We start from the raw sequence: 26494 nt of genomic DNA, 5'->3' as shown, positions 1-26494 counted from the left end.
GGAACTCATAGCGGTATGAAAGCAAAGTCTAGAGATCTACATTTGAATGAACCGCAACAAACACATAGGGTCCTAGATGATCCTCAGCAAGATGGTAGTTTTGATGGCCAAGAACTTGATGAACAACTACAGAAGCAATGCACCACCTACTGTAAAAGTTAGAATGCATTGCATGCAATACAACCCTTGTTTATAGGCCATGGCGAACATGAAGCTCGCGAAAGACATAGCGATACACAAACATGTCCCAATAATGATCATAATTATCCATGATCTAGGTAAAAAAGAAAACAATATGTAGAAAAAAATGAAGAATAAAGATGCCCAGTAGTAGGGTAGAGGGCAAAAGCTTTGGGATGAAACTGAAGCAGGAGCTCTAGAGAGCCTTCCTCTAGCCCCTTGTCTCTGCTATTATATAGTTCATGGGTCGTGGACCACCCCATGACCCACGCACGCATGGCTACACACCCACGACCCCACATATACGGCGCAAGAGTTGACACGATCTGTATTTTGTTATTTCATCAAAACTATGATCTGACCTGTCAAGATTTCTTTAGTATCAGACTGTCTTAGGCCCTATTTGGATGGACTACAACTACTTTGCCATGGCTAAAAAATAGCCAACTAAGAATTAGCCAATTAGTTGTGTTATTAGTCCATACCTATTTGTATCCTAAACTAATTGTTGGGTTCTATAGATTAGAACTAGTTGTTATCCCCTGGTAGTTGGGTTCTATGGACTACTTGGATGGCCCCTATATTTCATAGTGATCTAGATCATCTATATTTTGAACATCTATAGACCTACATCCTTCGATCAGAAAGAGCAAACATCGTTAGTATAACCAGTTACCAAATGACCAAAGGACCTGAGCTACACAACGCTCAATAGAGTTTAACTGACCTAATACAAAGTTCAACAAAAGTTAACACAAACATGAATGCAAATAATACTTCACATACGATCATCCCACAGACCAAACCTAGTCATGACTTGTACTACTAATACATCCCATAGATCAAGGGTCGAGGCGGGCGTGCAGGATATTGTTGTCCACGTTCACCTTCGCTAAGACGGTGTTGGGGACATACTCAAGCGACGGAAAGTACAACACCGACTATGACTCCAGCGAGGAGGAGGACGATCTGAGTACTAGCGAGTCAGCAAAGTGCAAGAGCGCTAGCCAGGAGGAGGATGCTTTCATTTTTTCCCTTCTCTGGAAACTCAAAGCACCTTAGAATCCATGACTACTTTTTTCCAAGGTGGAAATCCATGGGGATATCATTTGAATAACCTATTTAGTTTTTTGGAGGGTTTTCCATCCCTGGGCATGTCTTCCCCTTGCTTCCTAATTATAGGCCTTAGTTCAAACAACCATAGATGCAGTCACACACACAAAAAAATCACCAGTTGCAGCGCAATACGCTATAGCGAGCAGGTTTATTTTTCTTTTTTTTGGTAATTTTTAGGTGTCAAATTCATGGATCTTTTAATTATTTATTTTCATTGTTTTTAGTTTTATATTTATTTATATTATGAAAATACCAAAAAGGCAACAACTAAGGCTGCTCGAAATTTTGGTCTCTGCTGAGCAGACGGGGCGGTCTGCTCGCCCAAAAATTTGATTTCGCACCGTGCCGAGCAGTCTCGCCAACATGCACCGAAAATTAGATGTCTCTGTTTTGCCCTCCGCTGGGAAAATAGGTTTACCACGCCATCAATTTCATACAAGGGCATTTGTGGTAATGTGATGGCCACATAAAAGCACAAAGAGTCACCGTCTCCGCCTCCATCTCCATTCTCTAGCCACATCGTCTTTCCTCCAGCTCCAAATCCTAGTCCCATGGCCTCCCTTTTCACTCTCTAGTTGTCCCCTCTACCACCCTACTCCAGACCCTAGGCACCATTAGAATAGTAGCTTGACTCCCTCTCCACTCTCTAGTTGCACCCTCTCTCATACATTTCTAAACAGCAAGTCGATCAGTTGATGGTGGAAGGACCGTCTCGATGATGGTACAAGCTAGATCTGGATCCCCTACCTAGCTTGGCACCTATCATGACCGATCAGATCTAATCCCTAGTCGGAGCTGGATCTAGTACCCCTTCATCAACGCTGGCCCACATTAGCTCCGCGACCGCGATGATAGGACGATAGTGCCAATGACAAAGCAAAGCTAGGGAACATGAAGGAAGAGGTACCCAAATTCCTTTTATGATGTGTGCTCTATTGTAGTGGCTAAACTAAGGAATTGTAGATAGCGATGGGGTTACATATTTCCTATACTTGAGTGTAGCTGACATGTGCTTTATTAGATTAATGACTTCCATATAAGTTGTAGTTACTAGTTAGGTGCTTATTTGTATACTCTTGCTCTGTTTTGTTGACATTTCATAGAAGCTTTAGTTAATAAATGCATTTGTAATCTAGATGAACAACCACTAACTGCTTATGAACGAGCATGGGATGCACATATCGCAAGGAATCATAGAAAGATGGAAGAACTTGGAATACGTCATGTGGGCCCAAAACCTATGTCTCCAAAGGAAAAAAAGTCAAGCACAAAGGGTAGACACGGTGAAGATTTAGAATATATCCCTGAACCAGGGGAGGTAGTTGAGGGATTTGATGATACAGATGAAACATAATCAGATTTAGAAGATGAGCCAGTGTCCCTATCAATTGATGAGGTGCTTGTTCTATCTTGTATTTAGTTCAGAGGGGGAGGGGGAGTAGGTAGTCATGCAATGCTTTACTATTTAGATATCAATGGAATTTGTACATGCTTGCTACTTAAGTTTGTATCTCCAATTTCAGTGTCTAGGTCGAAGAAGCCATAGAGGAGGCTTTGCTAGTAGGACAAAAGGCAGCACTGCCATGAGTCTTGGGTGAAGGCTCTCCAAGCTAGTGAGGTCAACACCACTAGAAGATGCTTCTCATGGATTTTATACTCAGAGGTCTTCTGCTAGCAAAAGGGTGGAGGTAGCAACAGTAGGTGAACATAATTCTCCATCACGGCCAACACCAGGACCTAGGGATCAATTCCAAGTTCATCAATTGACTAGAGACATTGGTCGGGACAACACCCTACCTAGCCCTGAAAGAGACTCCACACAGCTAGATGATGATAGCCCTACTAAAAAGGAGCCCTCTCAGCAAACTCCTGTCTCCCCCCACCTGTAGAACGATGAAAGTTGCCTAGGTTGGTATTACCTTACAGATGTCTATCAATCAATTTGCACTACCTATTTGATATCCATGTAACATTTCTAACAATCTAAATGTATGAAAACTATGTAGTACCATTGCTAGGAAGAGCGAGGAAGCCGAGGCCTTGAACTCATGGAATTATGCTTGACAAAATGATCAAATCACTAGGAGTGAGGATGTGCATCTCTGTTGCCGAGGGGAACAGAAGGTCACATGATCCAGTGCAAGCTGCCAAGTTTTGTGGAGAGGCAGGTGTAGTAGTCAGGAGTGAAGTACCAATTTTGATTCATTGAAAACAATACAAGGGGAAGAGGCCCGATGTCATCTATTGCAAAAGATTTGTGGAGAGGCTAAATGTATGTATGGGTATCCCCTCTTGACATTCAACTCTGCTTTGAGCAACTTTAACGGATTTACTTTTCATTCACACTACTGTGTGCAGGGAAGGCTATGCGTTAATGATGCTCACTCATAAACAAAAGAAGCTTGCTAGAATGTAATGTAGTCTATGGTATGGCAGGAACGCTACAGGTTGAAGAGAAAATACTTCAATGGCATCCTTGCTAATCAGATCCGTACAACCTCTCCTGTCTCATCCATGAATGATGCACAGTGGTGTGAACTTGTCAAGATTTGGTCTAGTGCTAAGAAAAGGTGTGTGAACCCATCGATTTCCTATCTAGTCTTGCTATAGTCTACTTGTGTTGTAGTCCAACACAAATGAAGCTATAGGAAACATCTAAGAAGAACAAGTGAAACCATGCAAAAGTGAAGTACCATCAGGCTATAGGATCTCGCTCCTATGTTGTCTAGATGCACAAATTTGTAAGTGATGGTTGTGTTTTATTGTTACTCTTGCCTTTGTATAAATATAAACTGAATCTCATATGCAATGTGAACAGAAGGAGAACAAGAGGGAGGTAGCAGAATATGACCAAGGACTTGAAGAAGAAAATAGTCCACCTAATGAAGATGTTAATACTGTGGAAGTCTTCAGGGACTTCCATACTAGTAGGAAAAAGGGTCTGAGCGATGTTGTAAGAGGAACAGTTGTAAGTACCTTCTTTTATTTCCCTTGAAATCTACTGAAGCCATTGCCCTACAAGAAGGAAACATAGCAGGAGCCTAGTGTTATGGAAATCTACTAAAATCTACTAAAACTTATGTAATTTCTATCAGCAGTAGGCTGAGGAAGACCTATGCATTACTTGTTATGAATCAATCTCTTAGGTTTTCAATTGAAGTCCTCTTACACTATTTGTAACCTAATGTTTTACTAATTCAATTTTGTAGGAAGTTATGGAAACTATGCAAGCAGAACTTATTGCTGATGGGCAGCAACCAATTACTAGTGTTGATGTTGTTTGCAAGGTTCTCTGCATCTACTAGGGCAAGGCCCCTCCTAGGAAAGCGGCAACAACCTTTTTTGAAGAATGCTGGTATGCAGGCAAGCTCCAACAGAATAGAGACATTAGCAGATAGAATGCTTCAAGAATAGCTTGCTACTAAACAGGAAAGTTCTGCTGCCCTTATTAATCAAGTGGACGAACTGAAGAGGAAGACAAAAAAGACTGAAAGGGAGCTTGAGGAATACAAGAAACGGCAACAGGAGGAGTACAAAAAATCTCCGTGAGCTATGCATGTGCATCAGCTCTTCTGGTAACTCTCAGTCTTCAACTCCTATGGCTTAATATAGTGAACATTTGTGGTTTGATGTGTGGACTCATGTGCTGGTTTGATGTGTGGGCTTATATGCTGGTTTGATGTGGTGATACTCTATCAGTGGTTCGTTGCTGACATGTGAAATGTTAATTGTTGTTATTTGATTGACAGGCTAAATAGTTATGTAGTCAATCTGTGTAGTAGTGATGATCTCAAATTACTTCTATGGTGACTTGAATATACTCCACGTGGTACAACCAGGACAGGCCACATGATCAAATAAAAATGCCACACGTGGATGAACCAGTGCATGACATGTGTAATAGCCAGGACTCGACACATGGGCTATTAAAATCCGACATGTGGAAGGAAGTCGTGAAGCCACGTGGCCGAATAAAAACATGAAATGTGGACGGACAACGCCATGATATGTGGTCAAAAAAGAAACGGCCATGTGGACCAATAAAAATACGACACATGGTCCAATGATGAAGTGACACGTGATCCACCGCAACATGACATGTGTGCCAATAGATAACTAACATGTGGAACAATAGGGACCCGACACATAGTCTAGTATGAACCTGATACATGCAAGAACCAGAGATGGCCATGTTGTGCAATAAGAAGGTGACACGTACCCGAACCATCTCCAATGCACCCAGCTATAGCATGTACATGTGGGCTATAGCATGTAAACATGGAAAGCATCTCCAATGGAAGCGCCCACCAGTGTGGCAACCCTCTGCCACGCATGCCAAAACAGTTCTATGATGATCTGTTTTTCGTCATAGATCTAAACACTTCTATGATGATTCTGTCAGATTTGTCATAGATGTGCAAGAATGACATGACTTTTATGATGAACTATTTTTCGTCATAAATTCATCACAAAACTAAAATTATGATGAATTTAGCTCCTTCAGTGATGAAATCTATTCATCATAGAATTAGATATTTCTACTAGTATCCTTAGCCATGCCCGCTATGTGCTCCTCTCTGCCATGCCGATCGGACCCAACAGGGATGGTCCGACATTGTATTGCTCCCTAGGTCTGAAGCCCATAGACCGCACTCGCCCTGGATGGAGAGAGGACCGGACTCTCCCTCTCCAAGGTTCGGTCCCAACCAACATAGGGTCTGGTCCCCTACTTCTTTCTCTTTTTCTTTTTCTAACAACTCAATCACTTCACCCTTGCTTGTATATTGCTAGCCACAAAGTGTCTCACCATAGTGCATGTGTGTTAGCATTTTTTTCAAGCATTTTTCAAGGGTTAATTGTTAGCACACTAGGTCCTAATGCAAATGCATGAATCACTTCACCTAGTGGCACTTGACAACCATTTTAACCAAGATTTTCCCCTCTTGATAGTATGACTATCTATCCTTAATCCACTCACACCCACTAGGTGTCTTGAGTGGCAAAACAAAATGGCCCTATCAAATATATCTTTGCCTTGAGGCTATTTTGTTTTTCTGTTTCTTCTCTTCCTAGTCTAGAGCATGATCATTATCATCACATGTCCATCACCATCAACATGGACTTCATCTTGCTCCACCACTTGGATTGGACCATCCTATCTAGTCACACACTTAGATGCAAGGATTAGTCCAAATAGGTTTCATCAATTATCAAAAACCAAACTAGGGCTTTCACACTCGAGCCAAGGTCACATATGGTATTGTTGAATGTCTAGGGTCTAATGGAGAAGTGATGACCAGCCTTCTTGGATCACCTTTCTTGATTGTGATGGGAGGGTCCAACATCATAGATCCTCTTGAACTTAGAGGAAACCCATACCTTGTGGTGACTACATTAACGGTTTCCATCGGTTCTTCAGGCTTCTTAGGGATTCTTCCTTTCTCAAAAGATGGAACTGCAGCTGCTAATTGAGCTAACTAGGTTCCTAGCATCTTATTAAAGCTAAGTTGGTTCTTTATAGCAAAGGAGAAATCTTCTAGTTTAGCATGAATATTTTCAAGCATCTTGTCATCACTATCGTACAACTTGTTCATATTACTCTCTCTGTTCCTTAATATAAGCCATATAGTTTTTAGCACCAATATTAACGCACGGCCTGAGGAAGGATGTGAGACCAAGGAAAAAAAGGAAAATCAGGCCATTTTCTCTCTCCCAATCAGATTGCTTCCTAAATCTAAGGAATTTGTTAGGACATGTGCTATGTACGGTGGGAAGGTTTCCAAACTAATTAGTGTGAGAGCTGATACGTACCTATATTTTGGAATTTTCTTTAAAAATCTATATGGCTTATATTAAGGAATGGAGGGAGTATCATTTATTTTACCTTGACCAAAGATAAGATCTTTAAAAGAGGATTGATTATTATTATAACCATTGAAATGGTTACCTCCTTGATTGTTATTGGAGCAATGATTCCATCCTTGACTTAGTTGAGGACGATGCCCATTGTTGTTGATGACGAAGTTGACGTCTTCATGGGTTTAGGGACATGCATCTCCTGAATGTCCAACATCACCGCAGGCCTTGCACGTCATGCAGGCATCCATGGCTTGCATAGCTTCTTGGCTCTCATCTTCTCATGATCTTCTACCACACTCATGGTGTTGCTACTAAGTTCTTTTGTTGGTACCTAAAGGACATTACATTGGTGGCCATGTCATCTCACCCATGCCGACAAAGTGGATGAATGACGGGAGCTGTTCAAGCTATGGTGGCGACGCCCATGGGCAAGGCAACTACCATTTATTAGTTAGGTTTAATATAATTCATATCGTAGGGCTCTCAACATAGGAAATACATGATAGGATAGCTCTCTGGTTCTCACTACACATAGGTTAGTATATGCCTTCATTAATGTTGTACAATTAATTTGTTAACTTGACAAGACTTGACATACTTGTTTTTGCTGATTGATGTAATCTTTTGTTGAGATGTGATCTTGGTGTGTATGAATCAGGACCCTAAGCCTTGATGTAGTGGAGATGGGGATGACATCTCTCGGTGTTCACCGAGGTTGATTTATTAAATTAGGTCGGTTAAGTGGATGACACTTTGTTTAGGTAATGTTTAGATCAATTAACGCAATAGATCCATACACCAAACAACACATATGAGTAGTTAAACGGAATGCACTCAATGACCTCTACGCATCTATGGTATCTGATCATTCGTCCGAGGTATGAATAATAAATTTTATTTTTTGTGACTCATTAAAACTCTCATTTAACCTTTTACCACTTTACACTTCCTAACACGCAACATATTTTGGGTCTTACATTGTACCCCCTTAAAAGAATTCATCCTTGAATTCTGCTGCTTCTTTGATAGAAACCAATAGAATGGTAAACTACATATAACTGCATAAAACTCACCAATGTCATAGAGTTCAAGATACTCCTTACGCATCTGCTCCACATGCTCCAAAGTTGGTTCACGTTCAAATTGATTTGTCCATAGAGCTCTCACATATTTGATAATCATTCTCCTTAGAACACACTCCAACATTTCTAAGATATGCACTGAGCGACACTCCACAATTAAGTCCTGCTCCACATGAATCGGCTCTAAGTTGATCTTATGCTCTGGATCCCACAAATACTTTCTCACCATAAAAGCATGGAATACATTATGAATCCCCTTCATAGACTTAGGAACTACACGCAGTAAGTCAAGCTACGAACCCAGTCTATGATATCTTTGGTCCAATGTACATTAGGCTAAACTTCCCATTAGAACCAAACCACACAATGCCTTTAGTGGGAGATACTCCGAGAACCTGATCACCCACTACAAACTCAAGGTCTTTCCTTCTAACATCTCTATAGCTCTTCTGGCATCTCTTAGTGGCCAACATATTCTAATGTATCTCTCGCACCTTCTTAGTTGTCTATTGAATCTAGTGCAGACCAACTAAAGACCTCTCCCAATGTTTCCCAACAAAGAGGTGAGATACATCTTCTACTATACAAAGCCTCATGTGGTGCCATCTTTATACTAGCTTTGATAGCTGTTATCATAAGCAAACTTAGCCAAAGCTAGGTGATCCTCCCAACCTCCCTTCCAAGAAAGGACATAAGCACATAGCATGTCCTCCAAAGTCTAGATAGTACACTCGAACTGACCATTACTCTGACAGTGAAACACAACACTCATGTCAAGCCTTGTTCCCAAAGCGCTATGAAAACTCCTCCAAAAATTAGAAACAGATTTAGAGTCATGATCCCAAAAGATAGACTTTGGCATACCATGTGACGAGATCCTAACATAGGGGTATGTTAAGACTCGGGATCAAGGGTTCCCGACTAAGAGACCCCCGACCAACCCTTCTAGGATCGCCTAGGGACACGGGGGCTATACCCATCGAGTACGCTCGCGCGTACCCTTCGGCAAAGGAATCAGGCCGAACTCGAGTGCGCCTGCTGCCTCTGCTCGAGACTCAGGGCTCACCTGAGCCTTAGGCTCTCAATCGAAGGGAGTCTAGATCCGATCCTTGGCTCCCTCCTAGTCTTTGGCACTAGGCAAGGCCTAGGCTTGAGACAGGTGCCCCGAGCCACCAAGGCTCAGGGGCTCCCTAGCGCTACCCCGTAGGTGTGGCTCTATCAATTCCTCCGATAGGGTCATGCATGGGGTGTTACGCAAGAAGACAAACTCTTCCGCTGGCTTTAGGGGCTTGGGGGCTCCTAGGCCCACGTGTTTGCCCCTCAAGCCGGCCGCCTTCACCACCAAGAAGCCTCTAAAAGATGCACCTGGTGGAGGCCGGTCCAAGATGACACAGCCTGACACTCAGCGTGTCAGAACATAGCAGTCGGATGACGCCTAGAGCTTCTTCGGCTCCATGACATCACCACAGTCCACACGATGCCACTACAAGAACCTCCTGGACTCTAGCACATGTAGTCCATAGGCTCAACTCCCCAAAACTGCCATGTACCTAACCTCCCTTGATATATAAGGGGAGGTCGAATCCTAAGAGGGGAGAGGATGATTTGAGGGGACAATTTCTAGAGGCAAATCATTCGACTCCTCACCATTCAGCTCATGCTCTACACCAAGAGTAGAGCAACCTAGAGAGAGGGATACCGAGAGCTCCTCCACTACTTCCATCGTCTTCCTCCTCTCCGGTGAGGGGAAGGCCTCACCGGTGGTGAGGCTTCCTTGGACCAGCACCAAGCGATCCCCTACCAAATCTCTCTCTTACACTCTGTTGTAACGCCCATATTTTGGGTGCTCTTGAGTATAAGGATCATCAGCTACTGGATGTAGGGCCCCCATAGCTCGAACTAGGATAAACCATTGCGTCCCCTCTATGATTCTTGTGTTCTTGAGTCCACCCAAGACACCGGAGACATGCACTTTGACACCCGACAAACAACAATTCTTGCCACGGTTTCAACCCCCTTGACACCATGCAACCTCACAACCTCCTTGATATACAAGGGAACCAAGTCTGTAGCGGAACTAGTTGTTTCATTTGAATGAAGTGTGCCGACTTAGTGAGTCAATCAACCACCACCCATATAGCATCCCTACCCTGAGGAGAACAAGGTAAACCAACCACAAAACCCATAGTAATATGTGCCCACTTCCATTCTAGAATCTCTAAAGGCTTCAATAAACCTACAGGCCTCTTAAGGTCAGCCTTCATCTAATGGCACACACCACAAGTTGCAACATACTTGGCGGTATCAACCTTCCTTCTCTTCCACCAGAAGCTCTTACTAACAGTGTATGGAGTCCGATGACCTTCTCGTAGGATATCCATCTCACAAAGGCGTCCTCTAAAATGGACCACATCATTCTCATCAATAAAAAACTCTCGAGGTTTGTCATTTACTATCCTCTTAATATGAACCTCCTGAATTAAACGATCATGCTGTTGTCCCTCACATGCCCTCTCAAGAAGGGATGGCCGAATGAGCAACTAGGTCTCGTCTCTACCAGTGCTTTCATAGCATAAGGAGACACCCATCCTTACAATCCGAATCTGCAATCAACAGCATTGCCACCATAGGAACCCTAGTTCTACTAAGAGCATCTACTGCAACAATCGCCAATCCAACTCCCAGTAAGTGAAAATAATAATTTTGACATCGCGTGGCCTGATTAGGAAGTTTGAGGATTTGGATCTACATATCTAGAAGTTAGAGACCTAGATGACACTACCGTGAAAGTTTAGGTACCTCATGTGATCCGTTTAACATATTTGGGGACCTCGATATGCAATGTTGGAAGTTTGGGACCTAGATGACACCACCGTGCAAGTTAAGGTGTTAGACTGAACATGTCTGATCCATGTCAGCACTGAGTCATGATGCCACATCGGCATATGGAGCAGGTCAAAACCCGTTGGACATGTGTTGGAGCCCCAGACAAGTTTAGGTACCTAGAAAAAAAATGGATATTTGGGACCTAGATGACACCACCTTCCAAGTTTAGGGACCGCTAGTGTATTTTACTCTAAGATATATATAGATAGAGGTAGAGCATCTAGTCCGTCGGTGTCCACACAAAACAAAATTCAGAGAAGCCTTTACATTTGATTACTTAATTGAACATTAAACGAAATATTTGGACCATTAAAATATATGAACTCTTGCAGTTCAAAATCTGACTGTAGTTAATCATAAGGCAAGGGTTTGTTTTTTCTTTGTATAAACAACAAACCAAGCTGGTGCGTAGATCAAACATCCATGGTAGCTGATCATTTTATCGCAACACTATCATAGATCTAGCTAATGGAGGTAAACCAGATGCATGACAATTATGTTCGACAATCCATGACAATCACTAAATACTCCGTCATAGAATTATCGCCTTATTAAATAACTGACCCATATTTAGTCTATCTACGACATTCTACTAAAATCTCACATGGTGCTCATCATTTTTTTCTTGAATACGTAGGAGAGCTACGTATCATTGTATTAAGAGAGGAAAAAACGGTTCCCTACAATTATACCCTCTACTCCGGACCGAGCCGTAGGAGGGTCTTAAAACAAAGTTTTTCTAACCAATAAAAATACACTCTCTGGGTGAGACCTGACCAACGCTCTAACCGCCTACCTACCTTGTCGCTAGAGTTGGACCTAAGGCATCAAGATTCCGTGCACTCCATATTTCTTGTGTGTAATGTGACAGTGCACTCCATATGTAATTCATAGGTAACAAACTTCATATACCCAGAGTTATTAATGCCTCATTGGATTTGGCAGGGAGAGAAATGGCTTGAATGTCAGCACTAGCCCAACTATCGACACCATGTTTATCGTCAGGAACAGGATCTGGTTACCTGCATTTTGTGTAAATGAAACAAATATATGCACTTAGTTATTATATTTACCTTTCTGAAATCCTATGGCAAAAATGGAAATTTGGACCCATTATTTACCAGGTAAGAATAGCCCGCTTATGTGCTTCTGAGCCCATGAAAATCTGAAAAGCCAAGAAAAGAAGTTCAGCAAATTTAATCCATGATCTTATTGTTTTAGGGAAGCATATATAGTAGCTTTCCAGCCATATAAAAGATAGAAAAGAATATTTACATAATTCCTGCTACTGCTGGAGCTACAGCTTTGAACGTTGACATCATAGTAACAGAGATACCATTAGCAGCACCTCTCTGCTTTTGTGTCTGAACATGTTATCAAAGAAGTAAGAATCTAGAAAAAGGATAAAGAAAATGTATTGAGACAAATAAACCTGCCAGATAGGATCGATATGTACCACTGCAGTATTTTGCAAAATGTTGCACGCAATAGTAATAGTAGCCTGTATTATGCAAAAAAAATACATTAGCATTTGTTTGTAACAAAGTATCCTTTTCAAATGACTAAACTAGTTATATATTATTAGAAGATTCGCTAAACTCGAATTCGGGAATACTTATTTTTTGCACCAGTAATGCCTTTTTCATATACTAGTTGCCAATGCAAACAGAAGGGATGGCTGAAATTTGACTCACAGCAAACACGTTCTTCAGAACTGATGCCATGTTAATAAGTATTTTGAGCTCCAGGCCATGTAGATTCGACATGAATGGATACGTTGTGAGGAGAAGTATGGACAAGATCTGCAAACCAAACATGTATTTGAATTTGGTACCAGAAAAGATAAATCAGATTAAAGAAGTTATCTAACAAAGACAAGACTACCGGCTCCGTTCGGTTCTTCCGGAACAGGTCGTTCCATACCTGGAATGGTTCCGGCGCTGTATAAATTTACGAAGCAACCGTTCGGCTGGGATTGAATCTCTAGTAACCGAACGAGGCCTTAGGGACATCTCTTTTAAAAAAATGAACTGGGGAAACCCCATACAGTTCTGTTGAGGATTTTTCGTCCTCCAGTACTACACTACACACTACTCTATTATTATCCCCTTCCTAATATTCTAATTTATATCTTACAACCTTCATTTATTCTTTTTTTCTGTTAAGTATTTTTTGTCCTCCAGTACTACACACTATTCTATTAAGATTCTTTATTCTTGTAAGAAAACCCCAATAAAGATATATTTCTCACATACCGCTGCAGGACGAAATGTCTTGATTGGTCCAAACTTCGAAAGGAAGGGATAAATAGTAAGTTGATATACCAGTACACTAAGCCCTACAAAGATCAAATGAATTGTTGCCATGTAAATAATTTAACAACACCAAATATTAGAGCTACATGTGCAAACATTTCACTGTAACTAGAGTATAATACATCCCATGGCCAATATCAGTTGAATGTAAATATTTTAAATGCATTAGATGATTTAGAAGCGTAGGTCAGTTATACTGAAAGCATTTCACTATTGGATGGAAGCAGTAAAGATGTATATATATGTTATTATGTGCTAATTTAACTCCTGTTACAAGGTATTTTGCTTCTCATATTCAATAACTATTAACTTAAAACTTGGGCACATACCTGAGAAGGCGAACACAGTACCAACATCCTGGGATGTAAAGCTTAGGCCCTGAAATTTTCTGCTGCTCACAGCCCAGAGTGAAAATATCTAAAGATGTTTTTTTGAAAAAGATATTAGCATCAACATGTGCAGTATTAGCAGTTATTTCAATGTCTAGAGTGGAAACATCATTTTGCATTGATGTTTAATTGAATGAGTTACTCAGAAGATATCTTGAGGTTCAGAAATATTTGATATAGATTACCTCAAGATAAGCAGTATCATGGAGAGAAAAGATAGAAAAGATGATTATTGCTGACATCAATTGCCAGTTCTTCAGCAGATTCTGTGTAGACTTAGAACCACCAACTTGTGACTCTAATTCTTCAATAACTTCCACTTTGTCATCATCATGAAAGTGCAGCGTTTCCTAAGAAAATGAGATAAAATGCAAGGAACTTTCTCAATAGGAAAGTTTCAGAAGAAGGGTTTTTATTGAATTACAGAAAAGTCCAAACAAATTTCATTTATTTTCTTCAGTATCTAACTATTTGGATTCCAAAAATCATAGGAGAGATAATGTAGTATACCGGAAGCCAAATGCATGCAATACATGATCCTACTGCTAGCACTGATATGACGAGGCAAGGGAGGAAGTATGGAAACCTGAAAGTTAGATGCAGATTTCAAAGGTTTATCATAGTCTGAAAATAATATATAGTTATATGACTGAAATAGGATGAGAATAATATACCTCCCAAATATGGACTCTTCAGAGAAAATTTTTGGGTACTTTCGTGCAGGCTAACACAAGATAAAGGATAGATAATGTTAGTTATATGTATCTTTGCAATAGTTTTTTTATTAGATTATAATATACAAATCTTCACCGCACTTGTTAAAGACTTCAATCATAGCGAGCAATCTGGTAAAAAGCATAAAATAACCAAAGAATATATTTACACCAACTTTGTTCCATATATAATTATGGGCTATTTCTAATATCATGATGAAAATCTGAAGTTCAGTTTATATGTTTTTGTTAACTGAACAACTATCCTCTTTTGTACAAGTTAGATGTCAGCTTAGATTTAAGGGAAACATGATGAAGGCACTCGACATTTTTTTTTTGTGAAACGCACTCAGTGATATTTTAAATTTAACTTATCATGCTATCAATGTACAATAATCTTCACCTGTGCAAGAAAGCCTCCAATAGATGGGCCAATAACAAGAGCTATCGCTCGTGATGATGTAACCTAAGACATAATGTTAGAAGTAAGGTACATGTAAAAATAAACATACAAAATAAAAAGTTATTAAATAAAATTCAAAAAAGTCACAAAAGAATTGCTCTTACAAAAGAGATTCCTAGAGCTTGATGTTCTTTCCTACTGACTTCTGAAGCATAGGCCTAGAAAATGCAGATGCAACCATGAGAATCTAAGACCTATAATTTGCACATATTGGGTCTAGCGATCATCACAGTCAGTTACCTTGATGGGTCCCAATATACCACATACCAATCCAAGCAATCCCCTAGTTACAATTGCCATCCAGTAAGTTGTGCTAAGTCCAAAGAGTGTGTTGAAAACAATCCTGAAAAGGGAATGGAAGCATTGTTTACTATGTTCTTGGTAATTGAATGCTAAGGTTTATCCCACAATTTGGCTTCATGATCCATACACTGAGAGGATACTAATCACAATGCATGGCTTCCTTCCATACTTGTCAGCAAACATGCCCCATGGCACAGCACTTATGGTTCTTCCAAGGAAATAGGTTGCTCCTGACAAAGAAATAAAATACAACCAGTAAGACAGTAAACAACACCAATTATAAACCATAATCAAATATTGTCGGTTTACTTGGTTATTTGATGAAAATGCACATGTGACATGTGACTTTGTGTGAAGAGTATATATAAAACATTTCTACGAAACCAAGCCTTGAAACCCCAATCATGAAAAAAGACATTGCTCACCGACAAAACCAGCATAAAATCCAATGTCTTGCTCTTCTTTTGCAACTTTCAAGTCCCTGATCTGTTTGATTAATTCCAACAAAGTTGAATATTTCATTCCATTGTACTCTTTTCTAAAAACAATTATGAAATAGAGCAAGTATTTTACACATTAAATAAGGTAAAGGTTGGGGTCTAAAAGAAGCATACCATGAAGTATAGATAAGGGAACAATGATTGGATCGGTAGAGCTAGAAAAAGAAAACACGAGGTATTAGTCACTGAACCAAAAACCTGACCAGAACAGAAAACTGATGAGAAAATAGACATATACTTTAAATTTGGACGGTATAAGTCATTAAACCAAAAACATGCAAGGCAAGGCAGATATGCACATAGTGTTCAAAATAAATATTAGTCACAGTGATAAAATTAATATTTTGTCTAGTCAATCATAGGTGTATTTACAAGTTACAAGTTTTCACCGATGAAATAGATGAAAACAAATTATACCCAAAATGAATATTGCTAAAACTGAGTACTAAAACACAACCTTTATGAAACAGCCACAACTGCAGTCCTATATCATGAATGAGCACAAGCCCACATATTACTACGTACCTTTGAAAACCGGCTAAGCCAACTTTCAAACCCAGTTATCTAGAATTTGGGCAAAACTGAGATTAAGATGTAATTTAACAGGTTTTGTAAAGGATTGGACTTTTGCCGGGGGTGATCTCCCTACCCAATAAATCTTATCTTATACTCTTATAAAGCTAAATCCCACTAGATGTTTTCTCTCTTCATACAAGATGTCCACATCATTTCTCACTAAGTGTCCCACTAACTTTCAATCCTTTCATGCAAACTATCCATGTCATCCCTTATTAATTACAAAAAATGTCCACATTATGTGCAATACTTTTAACCTTTAATATATTAACGTAAAGTCATCTACGTATGCTATTTGTTTCATCACCTACCTTCTATAATGTGATCAAATATTCTATTGTTTTTTCTTCTATTAGCTTACCAATTTTATATCAAATCCGATATAATAAAATAATATGCAAGTCAAATTCATGTGTATACACACTATACAGAAAACTATATAGTAATAATATATATAAAAAGATTTATTTTTAAGAAAATCCCGCGGCACTTCTGGTATAAATTGTCACAACTGACTATGGGTACCCAGCCGATAAAAAAAATATGTTACTTTTTTTTTTGCCTTTTGCCTACTACCCTTTTGGCTGAACTCTCTTCCACACACCTAATTGTTTTCTTCCTTTGCGTCCCGATGATGATTGAAGACATCCTAGCCGGCATGCCGCCGAGCCTAGGACATACATGAGTGCGCTTGCCTCATCAGGGTCCCTCCTGGGTGAGCGTCCGGACATACTATATAGTCTGTCAAAATTGGCTACGCTAGGTTAAAATCGGTTAGACTGGGGTTGCAAAACAGGCGAAGCCAAGGTTGGTAGAGGTGCTACAAGGAGCACCTTTGAGAGTAGCGCGTAATGTGCTTGTGAGATGACATGTTTTACGCAACACCTTTACGCTGATGTCATATGCAACCATTGATCTAGCTATACTTAGAAGAGATAACACATGGGTAAAGAATCAGTTGGTTGGGTTCCTTGTGGTGGAACCTGTTCACTCGGGTTTAAGTCCTCGATTTGACAAGGGTGCTCGTATTTTCTAGGATTTATTATTTCATAATTTATCGGCGCTATGCTTTCAGTGGTAAGCGGCGTCCCCGTGGACAGCGAGGCGTCTATGCTGACTTTGTGAATCTCGAAATCTATTGGCTCAGTCCTTCGGAGGAGCTCATATGGATAAGGTTTGCGTACGTGTATTCATAGGGTTGAGTATGCGTACGTGTTGTAGACGTCTATGTTGTACTATGTAATTCTCAAGAAAATATAATACTGAACAAAGGCACCCTATATATCCTGTATACAGTGGTAAGCATATGTGCCCTCTTCTCCCACCCAGGGCACCGCTCGTGCTACCACTATTTTTATGGTTTTCGAGTGTTAATCTTTTTTACCACTATTTTTCTCAATAGCATATATAGTTATAATACCTAATAAGTAAAGAGTGAAAAACAGTTTCAAGACAGAATTTATATTTTGAAATGAAATATTTTTTAAAGCTATTGATTGTCAAAATTCTTTAATTTGACTAGAATTTAGGTCAAATCCTCGAGTGTCTGACTTGATGAAGGGAGTAAAAGCTAAAGAAAGAAGTCCGCTCCACAATTCCTAGAATGTCCTGTACGTACTACATATTACAAGCCAAGAATTAAGACAAAATGAAAACGGGTACCGGAGATTTGCTGGAGGTGAGGCACACGATCCAGCTATTGATGAGGTTGAGGTAGGGCCCCATCCAGAAGGCACCCGCACTGTTTGCGTAAACACCCGTTTAGTCTGTTTACATGTTAAACGGTAAACGAAGATTGTCTGTCAACTGTCGTTTAGATCCTAAACGGTAAATTAAACGGTTGGACCATTTAAACCGTTAAAAATCGTCTAAATGATCTAAACAGGATCAATTTAAATATGATTGAGCGTTGCAAATAGAGGGCGAAATATGCTAGCAAGCTATAGTGGCCCCTATAGCGGCGCTAAGCCGGTTAGCGTTTTCTCATAAAAAAGCATGCATTTTGTAGCTCGGTCTTCGTTGACTTGCATCTGTCTTCGTTGCCAGCTGTTTCATTCTCCCTTTGTACCAGTACTGGACTACTTGTACTACAGTTGGCAGTGCAGTTGTTGTACATACATAGGCGATGGGGGGATGGTGACAGGTGCAACCTTCGTGTCCACGGTCAACACACACGGAGCCGCAACCAGCAACCGACTCTTGCAATTCACTCTCTGCCCCTTATAATCGTCGTTCATAGTTTACTACCATCATTGCCTAGATGCACATCATTACCGTGGCGCCGCAAAAGGTTCATAACTCGGAGCGAGACCTTGGAGAATAAAGAGGGGAGAACTGGAGATGCTAAGTTTTATGAACATGCTTAATTATACACCATATATAGATAGACTAGATTTGGACCAATGAACATTTTGACGGGTTTCATTTCTTGGTAGGTCGGCTGGCTGCACATTTAGCGTTGCTAAATTATGTGACGACAAAAGTGTGTAGCGCCACTAATGCTTGAAATAGCGCCCATAGCGGCAAAAGCAGTAATATATGCAATATCTTAGCGGCGCTATGTCAAAAACGTTGTAGCAGTGCTATAGCCCATTGTTTACAATATTGACGTGATTAAATAGCTAAACGGCCATTTAATTCACCGGCAGTCCCAATAAAAGAAACTAGTAGTTTCTATAACATAGGATACCGCAAAAAAAGTATTGTTTTTCAACCCATGGTTTCTATGAGTAATAATTATTTTCTCTTTCTCTCTCCCAACTCTATCTTCTTCCTTCAATGGGAGTGCGGCACGAGCCCGCTAGAAACTGGTGGTTTCTCCCCAATAGCGATTTCATGGTTTCTTGGTACATTGGGTCAAGAGAAGACTTGATTTCTTCACAAGGAAACCATTTCTATGATTTTTGCTCTCTTTCTTCATTAATTACGTTGCCATATCAGCGTTTTGCCTACGTGGTAAGTCATTTAATGAGGATAGAAACCATCATCAATACACCATTGGGACTGCCCTTATAACTACCACATTTGGCACCTAACTAATTAACATCGTAAGTATGAGGTGGAAAGGTATTAAGGATGGCAACGGGGTAGGTGGAGCATCCGCGGACCCACCCCCGAAACCCGACAAGCAAAACCCGCCCCGCCCCTGAAACCCAATTAGGGTGAGTATCCGCCCCCGCCCTCTAACCTGACGGGGACTCCAAACCCGACGGAGGACTCGAGACTCAGGTTTCATCAATATAGGCACATCAAAGGTGAATCCGTAGGAGTCAGGACTGTAGGCAAAGGGCCGCAGCGTGTGGTGGCTGAAAGCATCTAGGCCCCTAGTTGGATTTCGGTGATTAATGACAATACAAGATTACTATGACTAACGTGTGTTTTGCAGAGGCAAATAAAGTTAGGTCATGGTAATGAAGATCGATTGAGCAATCGAGGTTGTCATGCCCCTACGATGGAAATCGTTTCGGTTTTCAAAGGATGGACGACAAGGTTAAGGATGACTAGTTCTAAGTGTCGATTGGAGTTGGAAAGACACTTAGAGTAGTTTAGGACTTTGTTTTTCCTTTGGCCGTACTATTAAGGGGGGTATGGACGGGTAGCCTGACCTAGTTGAGTCTAGTGAGTTAGGTGTGGTGCACACTTATTAAAACTAGCTCTAGGTAGCTCCTATGAATGCCTAAGATCCTTTGGAGCAAACTTCATTCACAAATGATCGAGAGTTGGAAGTGAATGGAGGGTCAAATACTGACCGGACGCTGACCGCAGGGTCCGGTCAATTCATTTGACCGAGGAGAACAAGTCTGGTGTCACCGGACGTTGGAAGGTCAATGTGACAGGACGCTGAGGGCCAGCGTCTGGTCGACTCCAGTAAGGGTCCATACTTGAGAAAGTGTGACCGGACGCGTCCGGTCAGTGCTGACCGGACCCTGAGTATCCAGCGTCCGGTCGAGTACAGTAAGCATCCAAGAGCGACCGGATGCGTCCGGTCAATACTGACTGGACCCTGACAGCGTCCGGTCATCACTTGAAAACTGTTGCGCGGGTTGAACTGACCGGAGCGTCCGGTCAAAACGATCGGAGCGTCCGATCATCCCGCAAAAGCTCATAACGGTTCGTTTTTTAGGCTGCCTTATAAATAGAAGCTCCACTCGTGTGTGGAGTGACTTTTGCTCATTCTAACAGCTAAGAAACACGTTTGTGAGTGCCAAGAAGAGCAAGGTCCTAGTGAGGTGTTTGTGATTTGAGAATCCAAGAGTGAAACCTCATTAGTGAATCAAGAGTAGACAAGTGTGCATCCATCTTCTCATTAGGCTTTGCGTGGTCAAGTAAGAGTTCGTGCTTGTTACTCTTGATGATCGCCATCACCTAGACGGCTTGGTGGTGATTGGGAGCTTGGTGATCACCCGGCTGAAAGCTCTAGTTTGGTTTTGGTAAATTGATGAAACCCTAAGTGCTAACCTAGTTTATCAAGTGATCATGACATAGGTAGCACACTTCAAGTAGAGAAGCTAATGAAGATCATAGCATGACAATGGTGATGGCATGGCGATGATCAAGGGCTTAAACTTGAAATGAAGAAAGAGAAAAATAAAAAACTCAAGGCAAAGGTATAAACCATAGGAGCTATTTTGTTTTAAGTGATCAAGACACTTAGAGAGTGTGATCACATTTAGGTTTGATAGCCGTACTATTAAGAGGGGTGAAACTCGTATCGGAATGCGGTTATCAAAGTGCCACTAGATGCTCTAACTCATTGCATATGCATTTAGGATCTAGTGGAGTGCTAACACCCTTGAAAATATTTGTGAAAATATGCTAACACATAGCTCGGCGGGATTCGGCGCTTTTGGAAAAATGAAATGTCTATTTTCTATTGCGCCGGATGCAAAATTCTTGGTGGTTGGCACATTGGAGCAAGGGTGAAGAAGTTAGAGTTGAAATGGAGTTGGTTGAAATGATGCTGGCGTCGGTCTACTGACCGGACGCTGGGTCACTCAGCGACCGGACGCTGAAAGGCTGCGTCCGGTCGAGCTGTCAGACGGCACAGTAGGCTAGGGTTGAGCACCGGACGCTGGCTGCGTCCGGTCAAGGTGGACCGGACGCGTCCGGTCGGAAAAACATGCCTCGGGGAGCTTACTGGAAACGACCGGACGCTGGGGCTTCAGCGTCCGGTCAGTTTTGACCGGAGCGTCCGGTCAGCTTCGTAGCCGTTGGAATCTGACGAACAGCGTTTGAAGGCGATGACACGTGGCGTCCATCGGGCGACCGGACGCTGAGGGCCAGCGTCCGGTTAGTATGACCGGAGCGTCCGGTCAGAGTGCGTTTTGCCCAGTGAAGGGGTATAACGGCTCTATTTGATTGGGGCTCTATTTATAGCCCCATGGCCGGCTGTGGCTCACATCTTTGGCCATTTTCATTGACATAGCAACCTTGTGAGCTAAGCCAAAGCCCTCCCACTCATCTACATCATTGATTCATCATCATAGTGAGATTGGGAGTGATCCAAGTGCATTGCTTGAGTGATTGCATCTAGAGGCACTTAGTGATCGTGTTTCGCTACGGATTTCGCTTGTTACTCTTGGTGGTTGCCGCCACCTAGACGGCTTGGAGCAGCGAGGATCGTCGAGCGGAGGAGGTGATTGTCTCCGGCTCTGATCGTGGTGATTGTGAGGGGTTCTTGACCTTTCCCCGGCGGAGCGCCAAAAGGTACTCTAGTGGATTGCTCGTGGCTTGTGTGATCCTCATCTTGTGTTGGTTGTGCGGCACCCTATTGAGGGTTTGGCGTGTGAAGCCAATTAGCGCGTGAACCTCCAAGTGAGTGTATCGCCACAACGAGGACTAGCTTGCCGGCAAGCAAGTGAACCTCGGTAAAAAATCATTGTCTTCATCATTGATTCCGAGGTGATTGGTCTTCATTGTTATTCATCTTGTGATTGATTGGTTCTTCATCTACACGGCGGTATAACTATCCTAACCACTCTCTTTACTTTACCGCAAACTAGTTGACAAGCTCTTTAGTGTAGCTAGTTGTGAGAGCTTGCTTGCTTGGTTGGTGTGGCTCTTTAGTTAGTCTTTGAGAGCACACTAACATAGGATAGTGTCTTTGCTATTGTGTGAATAGACACTATCTAAACTAGAATTGTGGTAGGTGGCTTGCATTTTAAGTAGGCTAGTGCAACACTCGCTTCGCCTCATAATTGTCTAACCATTTGGTTAAGTGTTGTTGTAGAAATTTTTATTAGGCTATTCACCCCCCTCTAGCCATTAGGACCTTTCACCGGCGGAGCTTGTGGGTGACCCAACTCAAGTTGTGAGCGGCTTTGGGTGATTCGCCGCAATGGAGTGTCGAAGAATCAACTCGTAGAGAGCACTTGATCCTTGCGCGGATCAAGGGGGAGCTACACCCTTGCGCGGGTGCTCCAACGAGGACTAGTGGAGAGTGGCGACTCTCCGATACCTCGGCAAAACATCGCCGCGTTCCTCTCTCCATTTACTTTGAGCATTTACTTTAAGTATTTACTTTGAGCAATTCAATATTTGTCTTTACATTCATAGAATTGCTATGCTAGAGTAAGTTTGGAACATAGGTTGCAAGTCTTTTGTGTGTTAATTTGATAGAAACACTTTTCTAGGCACAAGGGGTTAATTGGGCTATCCGTAGGATTTGATTATTGCAAGAGAATTTAGAATTAGCCCAATTCACCCCCCTCCTCTTGGGCATCTTGATCCTTTCAGTGGCGTCTAGTGTCGGCGCATCGCAGTGAGGGTGAATACACATGAGTCAGGACCGTAGGCAAAGGGCCACAGCATGTGGTGGCATCTAGTGTCGGCGCGTCGCTTGTCCTTGTCAGGGGGCAGACCGGCAGAGGGCGTGGGGGTGCGGCAAACCGGCATAGGGCGCAGCGGACCAGTGGTGGCACAGTGTTGTGCGGTGCCGTGCGCGCCTGTGCGGGAACTATGGGTGCGGGTGCGGCGGGGAGTGGGAAGAGGAGAGGGGAGTCGAAGCCGATCGATATTGGACTTTTGGTACATATATAGCTAGGGTTACAGGTTAGTTGGGCCAGCTATAGTGGGCTTTGGTAGCAGGCTCCTCATACTTCGGGTCCCCGATGGGCACCTGCGGGGGAGAGTGAAAACCCGACGCCGACCCGCCCCTTTTTGGGTCCCCGAACCCAAAAACCCGCGGGGTGAGAAGTAGACCGCCCCTACCCCCGCTGGGTCTAAAACCGGCAGGTTTCGGGTCCAGACCCACCCTGTTGCCATTCCTAAAAGGTATTTAGTTTTCTTCCAAAAAAATATTTGGTAGAATACTTATTTTTTCCATACATAAATATGTATAAGTTTCTAGCATATTTGACTTGTACATATATAAATATGTATATTTTTGTGACACTATACAAAATCTAGGCCGTTTAACTTTGTCTAAACACCGTCTAAACGTTCGAAACACTAAACAAAGGATGACCAGCCGTTAGGTTCATTGCCTACATTTAGATGAGGTGGACAAGGTAACTTATCAACCTTGCCACTGTGAGACTCCATCTAGTGAACCTTGCTTCATGATTAACTTTCTTTATCCTACTTCACACCCCACTCTTGGGCCATTCTATCCTTACACTAGGTGACCCTTCCATTGGTGGTGTTTTTGCTGAAAGAGGCTCTTTAATTTGCTCTGTGCTTGGTTTGAGACCCACTAATCTGGAGTGCAGAAAGGGAACTTTTACTGGATCTTAAACCTTTATAACTCAAGGGAGCTTAACCCATAGTGAGTGCTCCAATCTGGATTACGGGGTCGCAGCAACAACTTGATACCACAAAAAAAAAACAGGTTGTCTCTTGTCCATCTGTTTAATTCTTGCTTTTTACTTCATTGCAGTTTTTGTGTGCCTTTGAGATGTTGATTGACAAATAGACTTGGTTTTTCCTTAGAGTGATACACTAGATATGTTCAAATTTCTGCACTTAAAGACATTTATCTAATGTAATCAATCCAAGGACATGAATTTGTTTAATGGACCTTAGAACACTTCTTAGTATGTTTTGTCTAGTTCTTGGTCTTGCCATGCAAGGGATGAATAGAATTGCATAGTTATGATTGTTAAGCTTTAAATACTTTAGATCTCAATTCACCCTCCCTCTTGGTCCATTCAATCCTTACAAGTAGCAGCTAACAAATTAAAAGATGTATTCACAACATAAGAAATAGCAGAAACAAAAAAACGAAGACAAAGACGCACTGGCACTGAGGCAGATGATCCAGATGAAGCAGAAGTTGCGGTAGGGGATGCTGCTGCTGGCCTTGTTCGCCTCATCTAGTTGGCACCCAGGGCACCCCTGGTAGTGCCTCTTTGTTTCCTCACCCGTATTTACAGGAGGTGGAGGTGGAGGCAACTCTTGAACCTGACCGTTGTGAGACCCCATTTAGTGAGCCAGCTGCACAGGTAAATACAAAGCAAGCCCAATTAGATAGGTACTCCCTCCATCCTATAATATAGAACATACCGGCATTCAAAAATTGTACCCAAATATAAGGAATTCTAGAGAACCAAAAAACAATTTTGTGTTAAAAATACTTGTATTTATTAACCAATCACAATTAATCATGTTGATGATTGCGTCTGATTAGGAAATAAAGTGAGGGTACATGCATCTTTTGTGTTCTCTCTTAATCTATCTTCAAATTTCTAGAATGTACTATATTACAGGACAAAGAGAGTAGGTAGACAAACAAATATACACAGTCAAATCAGCCTTTAATGCAACAAATACATTGATAAGACTTCTGAATGTCTAATTCTTATAATAGTAGACCAAAGCACTATGGAATTCAAGTATATTCTAAACACTTTGATAGAGTTGAAGAGCTTAATTCAAGTTCACCAAAATCATAAGACGAACAAGAATTCAAGAAAAATAGTGGAATTCAAACGTAATATTGAAATGTTCAGTTTCTTCCATATCTTGTTAGAATTGATATCTTCCCAAAATATAATTATTCACATACGATTAGTGTATCGACGACACCTTGTACTTTCTCTAATGTTCAGGCCCAAATAAAAGTTTAGCATTAAGTGCCAATTATTTACATTGTGCATCAAGGCCCAAAAATACAGCAAAAACCTTGGCGACCCATCCCCAAATCCAACACCATATGACAAACCCATGGGTAGAAAATTAATGCCGGGCCCTTTCCCTAACAGGGTAAAACCCCATCATATTTCAGAAATTAATGCCGTGCCATTTCAACAGGTACCCGTTGCATCTTTATGCATGATGCACCGGAATGCAACCTTGAAAATAACACGCACAAAAGAACCTTCAGTACAAATAAACTCCCCTGCTACATCCGTGCCGATCTTACAACCTCACAAATCCATATATTTCCACCTACATCAGCACGGGGTGGGAGAGCTAGGGGAACAGGAGAGAGTGTTGGAAGATGAAGCCGACCTCTTTGAGAACTTCTCCAGTTTTTTCCTTCTGCCTTTCCCCCTCTCTATGCATTTCCGAAGAAAACTATCATTATTGTTGTTTAAATAGGCGTGGTATTAGCTATGATTGGATACACGTAGAGATATAAGGCGGTGCACATCTTTGACTCCTACTATAGACGCCAGTTTGCATGGGCTCTATATAACAAATTGTTCCATCGTGATGACTTCATGAGAGGCCCAATGGCTGCCGGATAAATGAATTGGATTTTCTTAAGGAGATTAACTCTGTTGTTTAGTAAGCGAATTAAACAACACGTACCCTACAAGTGTCAGAACCCAACATAGGTTAGTCCTATATATCTTTAGAGCATCTCCACTAGATATCCTATCAATCTCCTCTACCTAAAAAAATAGTATTTTAAGAGAAGGAGGTGCTGCAGTAGATCTCTTATCTTATCTCTTATACCTAGAGATCTCCTAAAAGAAACATCACTTATCTAAAATAAAGGAGACAGTCCCCTCTCCTATCACTAAAAAAATATAGGAGACAAGTTTTAGATAATTTATTGCAGTAATGCTCTCTTATATATCCTAAATTGTTTTAAGGTACTCTCATAAAACAACTTATAGGAGATAAAATAAGAGATCTGGTGGAGATCACATCTAACATACACCAGC

At 41.5% G+C, this 26494-nt stretch overlaps 1 protein-coding gene across 1 annotated transcript; it reads right to left on the bottom strand.

Moving 5' to 3' along the window:
• Positions 1-12044: 12044 nt before the first annotated feature.
• LOC136458105 (protein ZINC INDUCED FACILITATOR-LIKE 1-like) lies at positions 12045-24803 on the bottom strand. Its single transcript, XM_066458101.1, has 17 exons — positions 24620-24803; positions 15921-15961; positions 15732-15792; positions 15434-15536; positions 15244-15346; positions 15108-15161; positions 14944-15006; positions 14502-14551; positions 14338-14413; positions 14013-14177; positions 13768-13855; positions 13379-13461; positions 12818-12925; positions 12580-12624; positions 12399-12487; positions 12245-12288; positions 12045-12145 (listed from the first exon to the last, which is right to left on the bottom strand). Exons 1-17 carry the CDS (start codon positions 24801-24803, stop codon positions 12045-12047), a joined length of 1458 nt encoding a protein of 485 aa, XP_066314198.1.
• Between the last annotated feature and the right edge of the window lie 1691 nt (positions 24804-26494).

The sequence above is a fragment of the Miscanthus floridulus genome, chromosome 6, assembly GCF_019320115.1.
Source record: "Miscanthus floridulus cultivar M001 chromosome 6, ASM1932011v1, whole genome shotgun sequence".
Lineage (NCBI taxonomy): Eukaryota > Viridiplantae > Streptophyta > Magnoliopsida > Poales > Poaceae > Miscanthus > Miscanthus floridulus.
Note: the sequence above shows the minus strand (reverse complement) of the source record. Positions and strands in the feature narration are given on the sequence as shown.

Bases quoted from the DNA above. Each gene is read 5' to 3' on its own strand.
- LOC136458105 (XM_066458101.1), bottom strand. From the start codon at position 24,803: ATGGGGTCTCACAACGGTCAGGTTCAAGAGTTGCCTCCACCTCCACCT. The intron at 15,347-15,433 runs GTATGGATCATG...TTCCCTTTTCAG, and splicing joins GTGATTAGTATCCTCTCAGT to GATTGTTTTCAACACACTCT. The intron at 13,856-14,012 runs GTAATCTATATC...AAACATCTTTAG, and splicing joins ATGATACTGCTTATCTTGAG to ATATTTTCACTCTGGGCTGT.